The 10,995-nt window shown below is 31.5% G+C and overlaps 2 protein-coding genes and 7 non-coding genes across 15 annotated transcripts in view; 8 read left to right on the forward strand and 1 right to left on the reverse strand.

Moving 5' to 3' along the window:
• The first annotated feature begins 217 nt into the window (after nucleotides 1-217).
• TRNAG-UCC lies at nucleotides 218-289 on the forward strand. The gene has a single exon. It is a non-coding gene; the product is annotated as a tRNA-Gly (tRNA).
• A 726-nt stretch (nucleotides 290-1,015) lies between these two features.
• TRNAG-UCC lies at nucleotides 1,016-1,087 on the forward strand. The gene has a single exon. It is a non-coding gene; the product is annotated as a tRNA-Gly (tRNA).
• An 818-nt stretch (nucleotides 1,088-1,905) lies between these two features.
• On the forward strand, nucleotides 1,906-1,977 carry TRNAG-UCC. Its single transcript has one exon. It is a non-coding gene; the product is annotated as a tRNA-Gly (tRNA).
• Nucleotides 1,978-2,412: 435 nt separating this feature from the next.
• LOC111796287 lies at nucleotides 2,413-2,500 on the forward strand. Its single transcript, XR_002815332.1, has one exon. It is a non-coding gene; the product is annotated as a small nucleolar RNA R11/Z151 (small nucleolar RNA).
• A 280-nt stretch (nucleotides 2,501-2,780) lies between these two features.
• LOC111796268 lies at nucleotides 2,781-2,903 on the forward strand. The gene has a single exon (XR_002815315.1). It is a non-coding gene; the product is annotated as a small nucleolar RNA SNORD14 (small nucleolar RNA).
• A 68-nt stretch (nucleotides 2,904-2,971) lies between these two features.
• LOC111796269 lies at nucleotides 2,972-3,093 on the forward strand. The gene has a single exon (XR_002815316.1). It is a non-coding gene; the product is annotated as a small nucleolar RNA SNORD14 (small nucleolar RNA).
• A 928-nt stretch (nucleotides 3,094-4,021) lies between these two features.
• On the forward strand, nucleotides 4,022-7,529 carry LOC111795468 (protein SICKLE). Of its 5 annotated transcripts, none has more exons than XM_023677913.1 (4): nucleotides 4,024-4,148; nucleotides 4,528-4,642; nucleotides 4,816-5,192; nucleotides 6,538-7,529. In XM_023677913.1, exons 3-4 carry the CDS (start codon nucleotides 4,853-4,855, stop codon nucleotides 7,284-7,286), a joined length of 1,089 nt encoding a protein of 362 aa, XP_023533681.1. In that variant the 5' UTR covers nucleotides 4,024-4,148; nucleotides 4,528-4,642; nucleotides 4,816-4,852; the 3' UTR covers nucleotides 7,287-7,529. The 5 variants fall into 5 exon arrangements, with proteins under 5 accessions (XP_023533682.1, XP_023533681.1, XP_023533680.1 ...); XM_023677912.1 differs by having other exon boundaries at nucleotides 4,029-4,148; nucleotides 4,538-4,642; XM_023677915.1 differs by having other exon boundaries at nucleotides 4,029-4,148; nucleotides 4,538-4,642; nucleotides 4,848-5,192.
• Nucleotides 7,530-9,345: 1,816 nt separating this feature from the next.
• On the reverse strand, nucleotides 9,346-9,417 carry TRNAG-UCC. Its single transcript has one exon. It is a non-coding gene; the product is annotated as a tRNA-Gly (tRNA).
• An 890-nt stretch (nucleotides 9,418-10,307) lies between these two features.
• LOC111795510 (peptidyl-tRNA hydrolase 2, mitochondrial-like) overlaps nucleotides 10,308-10,995 on the forward strand; it is a 7,489-nt gene continuing 6,801 nt past the window's right edge. Inside the window, exon 1 of one of the 3 annotated variants that reach the window (XM_023677980.1) lies at nucleotides 10,308-10,493. The gene's annotated coding sequence lies outside the window, so the exon portion shown is untranslated. Of the gene's footprint in view, nucleotides 10,494-10,851; nucleotides 10,968-10,995 lie in introns of those variants that run through there. The other 2 variants (XM_023677982.1, XM_023677981.1) reach the window with 2 other exon arrangements.

Raw genomic sequence — 10,995 nt, forward strand, 5'->3', positions numbered from 1 at the left:
TGCATTATATAAGTATAATATATATATATATATATATATATATATATATATATATATATATATATTATATATTCAATTTTCGGGATGGGATGAAATTAAAAATTAAATATTCCTTTTCTTCCACGTGGAAGTTTTTTTTTAAATGTTTCTCCAAAATTGTGAAAAATGTGTAAATTATAAGTAGATTTAAATAATTTAAAACGATTTGGCACATCTAGCGTTTGTAGTCCAACGGTTAGGATAATTGCCTTCCAAGCAATAGACCCGGATTCGACTCCCGGCAAACGCATTTCTTTTTTTTCTTTCATTTTCTTTCTTTTTTTTTTTTTTAATTTTATTTTTTTTATTGTTGTTTAATAAAATTTTGCATTTTGTCTAAATAAAATATCTGGAATCTTTTAGAAGTTTTAATACCCAAAATCAAAATATTTTTATGGTTAATTATAAATAGAAATTTGCCTAGATTCAATAAATAATAATATTTTTAAATTTTGAGAAGTTTTATCGAAAACTTAAAAAAAAAAAAAAAAAAAAAAATCACACCCATTTAAATTTTTATAAAAAAGTGTATATATATAAATACGAATCATAATTAAAAAATACATAAAATTTCATCATTACTTTTTAAACATAATAGTAACCGTAAGTGTAATTTTAAACTTTTTTAAAAAGTTGAGAGTATTAATAAAACCTTTTAATGTTCAACTTATTTTTTAAACATTAAAATTTACACTATACTTTTAATGAGATTTCCCTTCATCCCAAACCGGTAAAGATATTTATAGAATTTTTTTTAAGTTTAAAAATATTATTAAAACTTTTAAGAGTTTAGAGGTATTTTTATTAATTTAATTAAAAATAAAAAAAATAGAAAAATATAAACAAAAGTATTTAAAATCCATGTTTTTTCCCGCCCAAACGCCCGTAGTTTATTTCTGTGTGAAAGCCGTTTGTTTTAATATCCTCCAATAAATATAATTTGTACTTAAAAACAATTCAAAGCTTGAACCATCTAGCGTTTGTAGTCCAACGGTTAGGATAATTGCCTTCCAAGCAATAGACCCGGGTTCGACTCCCGGCAAACGCAATTCTTTTTGTTTTTCTTCTTTTTGTTGTTGTTCCTTTGAATTAAAATTTTCTTAAATAAAAAAACTTTTCAATTTTCCTAGTAGAATTTTAACCTTTTTATTTTATTTTATGCTAATTCATTCACTTTAATTAATACATATATTAATCGTGGAATATGTGGAATATTTGTATAAGAATGCATTACTTTCTCGCCATAATTTAAGTTGTTTCGATTTCAACCTAGCTTAATTTCTTCCGGTCAATGTTTTTGCAATTTTTTTTTTATTTCTTATGTATATTTTTTTATGCGTAGAAAATGTCTTCACATATAAGTATGTTTCACTGTTGTGTGGAACGAGAGTGAAAATGATTTTGAAGGTGAGACATTGAGAGGGTTTGACGTATACATTAAAATTACATATTTCGAGTAATTAAGGATTTCGTTCATTTCTCATTTCATGCACAGAACGAACGATGATGAGCCAATTGTAATCATGAATGGACCCGTCAGAAATTGAAAAGAAGAGATACACGTACAACATTTGAAAGTAGATGCACTCGTTCAGGTAGTATCATGTCTTATTTGCCAAATTATTGAAGACGTTATGCATTTAAATATAGGGTGTGGAACTAGCACTGCACCATTAAGAAAGATAACGTGAATAAGCCCAAACGAAAGTAATTGCATCCCACGAATATTATAATAAGGTTCATAAAAGTATTTAAATGAAAAGAAAATAAAAATTATTCTCTTTTTTAATAAGTTAACATGTCATATTGTGGAAAATAAATATTTTAACATCTATAATAATAAAAATATATAATTTTGGACATCTAGCGTTTGTAGTCCAACGGTTAGGATAATTGCCTTCCAAGCAATAGACCCGGGTTCGACTCCCGGCAAACGCAACCGGAACTTATTTTGGAGTTTTGGTATGTGGGCCTTTCTTAATGGGCTTAGCTTACATCTGACAAGTAGATATACTTTTATCATGTTGCGGCCCAGCCCATAAGTTGCGGGGAAGAAAACAGGAAAAACCCTAATTTATCAGTCGATGGCCTATAAACTCACAATTCGACCTCTTTTTTCCAAGGTATCGTTTCCTCCATACTTGGCTTTCATTTCTCCAGTTCCAAGTTTCCTCTGAAAACCGTAGATTTTTGTGCATTTTTCTCCACCTTTCAGTTCTAATTCTCATATTATTATTATTATTTTCTTTTTTTATGTTCTCTGTTTGTGCATCCTCTTGAATTTGGTTGAGTTGTGGAGTCGGTTCTCGACTTGTTTGGATTTTTTTTTTTTATTTTTTTTTTTTTTTTTTTGAGTTGCGTGTTCGATTCTATAGGCTTATGATGATATTTCCAATAATCTTAGCGGATTTCAGTGAGATTTTACTATCAATGATCTGACTGTTACACACACTGAAAGCCTACTTTACTTGATTTTGTCAGATTTGTTCAAATGTATTGTTCTGTTTTCTGATCGACGATTCGTTTTTGTATTCTCGTACGTATAGTTGTTTTAGCGGATGATGAACCTTTCATATGGCTGAATTCTTTGTGTTTTGTTAGAATTTCTGATTTGATTCGATTACAAAAAATTTGTATTCAACTTCTTCATACTTAAATTTTGATCGTTATCGGATTGAAGATCTTCACCTTCTAACTTCTTCATATTTAATTCTTGTCATATTTAGCATTTGAAAATCTATTCGCAATGATGATATCCTTGAGGCTTGTTTCTCAGAAACATTCGCAGTGGCCGCCTGAGAGCTTTCGCCTTCGCCAGGCTTGAGAGCTAATGCTGCTTTATCCTTCCTTGGATGTCTGAGTCTCTTGTGAACATATTAAGATAGCTGTTGTTTTCGTTTGTTCGATCATATTCTTCATTTGAAAATTGTGGCAACAATGATGATATCTGTAAGGCTTGTTTCTCAAAACATTCGCAGTGGCCGTCTAAGAGCTTTCGCCTTCGCCGGGCTTGAGAGCTAATGCTGCTCTATCCTTCCTTGGATGTCTGAGTCCTTTTAATCATCTTCTCCTTACCAAATTACCATTCATAATTATCAAAAATATAATTTATAAACGTTGGATTAATTTAATTAGTGTTCATTCATCATTAAAATATTAAATTATTAAAATATAATTAATTGATTTAAATTTACAATAGACAAATGAAGATCAAACGTATGCTAGTGATGGTTTATCGGCTATTGGTTAATTTTATAATTAATTTATTTTGAATTAATTATTTATAATGGAAATTTATATAAATTTATTAAGACTATTTAGTTGAGAATAATTATTAAAATGTCCTATTTTTAATAATGTAATGTAATTATTAATCATTCAAAAGATCAAATTTATTATATTTATTATCAAATCAATATTTAATTAAAATTTAATTAATTAATGTTTTATTAATAATTTAATATTATTTGATGATAGACTTGTGAAAATATTAATGTTTATATGATAACTTGTAAAAATAGACTTAATTTAATCAAATATTTTTTAACAACAATAATAATAAATAAATTTAAATAATTTAGAAATCAATTATTTAAAATAAAAATAAAAACAATTCAAAGGTTTTAAAATTTAAACAGAAATAATGCAACAATCCCATAATTTATTTTTTTAAATATGAAAATTGTTATGTTTTTTGTTTTTAATGAAAAAAAGGAACTAAAATAATAAATATGTTATATGCAAGAATATTAAGGGTATTTAAATATTAAAAATAAAATTGAGAAAAACATAATCATTATTGGTCATTTGATACACTAAAATAAAATTGAAGTAAAAAATATAAATATACAATTTATATTAAACTTTTATATTTATTTAATTTAAGAAAAGAATATAACAAATGAAAAATAAAATAATTATAAAGCCCATTTTCAAAGGCCCAGCCCACTTTTTTCCTTGAGAAAGACAAAACTCGCCCCATAATGCTTCTTCTTCTTCATGACTCTTCACCGTTTTCAGCAGTTCGGTGTCGCCGTCGTGGTTTCTTCAGCCTCTGCCGCTACCGCAGCCTCCTCGCAGCCGTTTTATTGACTCCATTGTTGTAACAGGTATTATTCCAATTTCCATCTATGTGGAATAGCATTTGACACTAAGAAAAAACTACATCTCTCATGAAAATCCTTACCGATATTCATGCTATCTTCGCTGAGTTTGAATTCATTCTCCTAGCCTAATCCCTGCTCGACCTCGTTGTTGCTTAAAGATTTTCTTGAACTATTATCTTTGTCGTAGAGTCTTGATTGGCTGTTGGGCTCTTCGTTGGGGTTTACAATTCTTACAATTCTTCGTCTTCGTTAGAGGCTGAAATTGACATGTTTTTTTATATGAAAGATCAAAGATGCTACATAAAATATAGATATAGGTATAATTTGTAGAAGTTATCTATTTCTAGAAATTTCTCTCCTTACACCCGAAACTTTGCTGAAGAATATTATAGGACTACGGATTTCGTCGTTAATCACAGAGAAGGAAGTAGCTAGGGATTTCTTTCAACAGCAATTGTTCTTTGGAATCGTAATTTCAGTTATCTTCGGTCGTTGTTGTAAGTTCCCTATCCGATGCATTCTGTAATTTTACTTCTTTTTGTAATTAATTTCAATCGGGGTGCATTTTTGTAACCTCCAAGTAGGGATTATAGATCTATGAGAATTTTGTTTCCTGTTCATGAAGGAGTCTTTAATTTTCATTGTGATCGAGTCTGTTGTGTGTTTTCAGTGATGACAGTGATTGAGAATTGACGATATTAGGTTAAATGGAAGAATCTGAGAAACGGAGGGAGCGACTGAGAGCAATGCGAATGGAAGCTTCGCAGGCTGATGTCGCCAATTATGTCGAAACTTCTCTGCCTAATCATCTTTCAAATCCATTGGTTGAGTCCTCAGCTAACATGCTAGGGCAATCAGAACCATGTACCGCCCCAAGATTTGATTATTACACAAACCCTATGGCTGCATTTTCTTCTAGCAAGAAGAGAGGGAATCAGACTGTGTCTCATGATTATGTTCCTTCCCACCTCAATAGTTCTCCAGATGTTTATGTTCCTTCCCACCTCAATAGTTCTCCAGATGTTTATGTTCCATCAAATTTTCCAGGTAATTTTATGTTTTCTTAAATAATTTGTGGATGGAAAAAAATAAAGGATCATGTAATGGGAATAGGATATCGAGCTACTTGTTTGATGGTGGATGCTTCATTATAAAAGGGTCCAATTACGAATACATGGGTCAAAAATGGCCTAATGTGCCGGGTTATTATGTTCCCCTCCATAGAAAAATGTTACAAAGAAGCTTTCAAATCAATACAGACATGTAATCTATAAACAAAATCTAGTAGAAGGTGCTCCCAACTTGAGGTTGTAAAATGAACTTAGGGTCACAAAAAACTGTCGATTCTTTCTAGTTTGAACCTTTTGAGAGCTTCTGAATATAGAGATGGCTGTAGGGAGATGTTATTAGGAATATGAAATCCTTCTGGTTATGAACAAAGAGCCTGCATCATGGAGCAGTGCAGAAACAAACCAGAGTCTCAAGAATAGCTTGTGTATCCTCTCTACTACTGTGATTAAAACCAAATTCTTTCAAAATCCATGAAACAAACGGGACATTTATAACTTTACTTGCCTGGCTCCTCACACAAAAAGGAAAAAAAAATCCACAAGCTATTTGTTTCAATAGAACTCTCCATAACCTTTTTAAGAGGAAAGGAGAGATTTCTGCGTGTTGGAGAAAATTCCAACTAGGAAAAGGTGGCTTGCCATCATTCATGTCAGGCTTTCCCATATAAAACACTTTGTCGCTTTCTTAATCCGAGCCACTATGGGAGGGATTCTAAGAGAAACATAGTAAGAATCAATTATAAAAGCTAGTCATATACTTTTGAGAAAATTAATTAATAAAGTTAGTCTTTCTTCCTTTTATGGTTCTTATTTGGTTTGATGAGCATGAATGTTAAATGTCTAGAGTATTAAGGATATACAATTAGATGTGTTTCTATTAGTGGTTCGGATTTAAATGTATGTTTGTTTTGCAAGCTTTTGATGGGGGAGGTAAATGTATACATTTAACATAAATGCTACATAGCACTCTTTTGTGCAAGGTATACTTCTGTAGTTTGATTTTTGTTTCCAATTCAAACTTTCTAATTCCTCCCCATGGTTGGATGCCATGCAATCGTGAAAGCAGTATTTTCTAAATGATAAAAGACATGAGTTTTGTAATATTTCACATCTATCCTATTAGTATTTGCTAATATTTTACATTAAAGTTTATGTGATGTTACTGGGAGAATTGGGAAGTATCTCATATGGCGATCAGCTATAAAAAATTTTAATGCTTGTTGTGGTTTATTTTATTTCTCATCATGAGTATGTTCTTTCAGCATTTTGTAGTTAGGGAATCACTTTTCTCCTCCAAATCTAGATATAATATTGTGTTGTAGGAATGAGAAACCCTGAAATGTCTCCCTCTGCGCCTCATCAATTCCATCAACATTCACCTGACCAGAGATTCTATGCACGAGGTTATAGTGGATCTGGTGGCCATGGTAGCCCAGCAATGCCCAGGCCTTTTCCTATGGATCAAAGAAGTCCTAATATGTGGGGTGGACCTAGAAGCCCATATGTCAACCACTTTCCCGGCCCTCCCCCAAGGGGGATGAACTCCCCCAGAGGCCCTTTTGTCAACCAATTCCCTAGCCAGCTACCAAGGGATATGATCTCACCCAGCTTTGTCTCTGGACCAAGAGGTAATTCTTACCCCAATCAAACGCAAGACATGGTTAATCACCTCAGTCCAAGTCCTAGTCCTGGGTATCAAGGCAGTTCTAGTCCTGGTGGAGGCAGCCATGGTCATCGTGGCAATATGACTCCTAGTCCAAGATTTGGCTCGGGACGAGGTTTTGGTTCTCATGGTCGTCGTTTTTCATCAGACGAATCATCTAGACCAGAACAGTTTTACAATCCATCCATGCTTGAAGATCCCTGGAAGGTTCTGCAACCTGGTATTTGGAGGCCAGTTGCTCCATTGAGAAGTTCTGCCAACACTTCAGAATCTTGGATTTCAAAATTCAATACGAAAAAAGCAAGAGTTTCAGATGCTTCTTCTGGCAGGTCAAGCTCTCAACCCAGCCTCGCCGAGTATCTCGCTGCTTCCTTCAACGAAGCAGCCAACAACACACCAGGTGAGTAAAACTGTAAGTCTGAAACTAGGGATTCTCAAAATCCCAGCCTAATTTTTCTCCATACGCTGGTTTAATATGGTAATATTTAAGGTAAATCTGTAGAGTGACAGTTATATCTCTCCATGTTAGTTTGTGAGTTCTATGACCTATTTTCTGTTAGCTATATGTTTTGTGGACCGTGTTTGACTGATGGATATGATTTAGCTATGCTCGTCTTTATAAAGAATTTAGTAGGATTATGTTCCAAATAATATTGCTCTGTTTCATCATCTTCTTAATGTGGAACGTATCTGCTGAATTTGATATTTTGAGTAAATGGTGAAAGTTGGGAACTAACCACAAGAGGAGGAGCAAAATATGCAGGGTTAGTCTGCTTTTCCACAATCCAACATCAGATTTAGATTTTTTTAAAATAACTTATGTTACGGAGCTTACAAATGGAGTGCCTTTTCGACTCTCTCAAAATAGAATCTATTCTAAACATATATTATGTCGGGAGTAAGACAAGTCACAAATATCTACATTTTTTATTTTTAGATTCTTATTTTAGACTTATTGTCAATAGTAAGTAGCAACCAAAATTTTGTATCCATTTTTCATGATATTATGCATGGGTTAGATATATCATGAAGAATTTTTTTCGTCATGGGTTAGATATATCATGAAGAATTTTTTCGAAAAATATTGTCTTCCACGGTGGAACCTGATCTTTGAAATTTTGAGTATGTGTTTACATAACCTTTTTGTGTCCAAAGATATGATTCATTATAATGAATCACCATTAATATCAAAACAGTATGTGTTTACATAACCTTTTTGTGTCCAAAGATATGATTCATTATAATGAATCACCATTAATATCAAAACATGGTAGATTGTCAAATGTTCGAGAGTTCTTCTATTCAATAATTTTCCTCTTTCTTGGAGTATATCTTATTCTTACACAATATATTCTTTTTTTTTTTTTTTTTTTTTTTTTTAATAGGATCTTTTTCTCTACAGAATAATAATCCAAATCCTTCCCTAAGAACCATACTAATCTGAGATGATATTTCGGCNTATCAAATCTTTGATGATTACAAATGTGAGCGGTTAACGTGTAGCCTAAATGAATAGGTTGACATAAATCTCTATAAAAATACATAGAAAATATTGGAATATATTCATTGCTCTACATTTGTTAAAAGTTCTTCAAATCTTTGATGATTACAAATGTGAGCGGTTAACGTGTAGCCTAAATGAATAGGTTGACATAAATCTCTATAAAAATACATAGAAAATATTGGAATATATTCATTGCTCTACATTTGTTAAAAGTTCTTCAAATCTTTGATGATTACAAATGTGAGCGGTTAACGTGTAGCCTAAATGAATAGGTTGACATAAATCTCTATAAAAATACATAGAAAATATTGGAATATATTCATTGCTCTACATTTGTTAAAAGTTCTTCAAATCTTTGATGATTACAAATGTGAGCGGTTAACGTGTAGCCTAAATGAATAGGTTGACATAAATCTCTATAAAAATACATAGAAAATATTGGAATATATTCATTGCTCTACATTTGTTAAAAGTTCTTCAAATCTTTGATGATTACAAATGTGAGCGGTTAACGTGTAGCCTAAATGAATAGGTTGACATAAATCTCTATAAAAATACATAGAAAATATTGGAATATATTCATTGCTCTACATTTGTTAAAAGTTCTTTACCCTCTTCTTTAAAAAAAAAAAAAAAACAATCTAAATAATTACCATTATACTTTGCAATCAAATCAATTTGAATTCAAGAATTGCACTTCAGAAATACAAACGCTTCACTTTAGTTCTACGAGCTACATTATTTTCAAAAAGTTAGACATTCAACATAAAATAAATTAAAAAACTAAAATTTAAGGTACATGAAAATTAAATTTAAATTTTAATTACTTAAAATTATTTTTTAAACTTAAAATGAAATTGAATAAATTCAAAATGTGAAATTTTAGGATTACATAAAGGACCTACACAATGAAAAGAAATCCCTAAATAAAAAATGGTTAAAAAGAAAAAAAAAAAGAGATAATGCGTTTGCCGGGAGTCGAACCCGGGTCTATTGCTTGGAAGGCAATTATCCTAACCGTTGGACTACAAACGCTATTTGTCTAAGGTAGTAAATTTTTTAAAATATAAACTTAATATAAGGTTATTGTATACTTTCATTTTAACATGCTCACCTTGGTGATCTAAGTACGAGGGCTACCTTCAATAGACGCATATTCACTCCTATTTAGTGCATTCATGCAAAGACAAACGTAGGAGTCCCGAGCATTCTTGGTCACTAATGCATCACAAAACATATATTTTACTGTCCTATCTTTCTTCATCGTGCAGTGCTAGCTCCGCACCCTATACTTAAATAGATGACGTCTTCATTAGACATCTTGAAACTTATAAAATAGCAGTTTGAGAAAACAGAGAAGTAACCCGTGATGTTTTGAAGAATAATCTTTCAACGTTTTCATCTACAAAGATGTATTAGTATTTAACCGTATAGGTGAATTGCATCTTAAACTCAAGTCTGTTTGAGCAGAATCGCGTAAACACATTCAAGAGGAATACAACTAAACGATAATATGATCGTGCCTGGGCTACTCCAAGTGCATTATACCTTGCTCTATGATGTGGCTTAACGGCTTACCGTTCACAACCTACCTTCAATAATACTAAAAAAAATATCAACGTAATAAATTAAAATCCTTGTTATAAAATTTGGTTCGGGTTATATAGTGCAATAAAAAATAAAGTAAGTCACTCCGGCCACTCAATTTATTAATTAAACTTAATTTATAGATTTTATTGAAATTAGTGATTATTTAAGTTAAAATTAGTGAGTAAATTAAATTATTAATATATGTTGGGAAATTGAAAATTTCCAAATAATAATAATAATTATTATTATTATAAAAAGACAGAAATCTAAAAAAACAAAAAGAGAGCTATTTATGCAAAAATATTTGAAGGTAAAATCCTCAGTTTTCTGGGAATGGGTAAAAAAAAAACCTCAGCACTTTGAGAAGTAACTCGAGCGGGAGCACTAGAGAAAGCGCATGGTTCGCCTCCTCGAACACAGCCTTCAGTGATGGCGGACTTATGCTGAAGTCGGATCTAAGATTCTGGCTGCCGATCGTCAGCTAAATGCAATCATAAAGCTTCTTCGTCATTCAACGCCTGGTAATGCTGTTTTTTTTTCACCTGTTTTGTTCTTCATTTTCTGAAAAGAATGTTATTTTGACAAACGTCTCGCGAGTTTCTATCAAGAACTGCATTATTTGCGATGCGATGGAGGACCTGGATTGGTTAATTTAAAGCTGAATGTTAGGGTTTTAAGTTTGTTTGTATGTATGTTTGCTGAGAAATCGACATTGTACGATTGTTTTGATGCGAGGGCATCTTGGATTGACTTAGTTAATTAGCTTTTTTTGTGAAGCGTACTTTCGAATCTGATTGCTTACTTTTGAAGCAGTTTTTACCTTTACTGTGTAAGAAAATGCCCTACAGTTAGTTATTTGTATATTCTTGATCTATTTGCTAGGTTGATCAGATATTGGCATTATTACTATATTTGCGTTCCAGAAAAATTGGATTTCCAAATGACATTCATATTGTTTTTAATGCTATCTGCATAGCAAAATAAAGTAAAAATCGGTAGTTTTTTTTTTTTTTTTTTTTTTTG

This window comes from Cucurbita pepo, chromosome LG05 (genome assembly GCF_002806865.2).
Source record: "Cucurbita pepo subsp. pepo cultivar mu-cu-16 chromosome LG05, ASM280686v2, whole genome shotgun sequence".
NCBI lineage: Eukaryota > Viridiplantae > Streptophyta > Magnoliopsida > Cucurbitales > Cucurbitaceae > Cucurbita > Cucurbita pepo.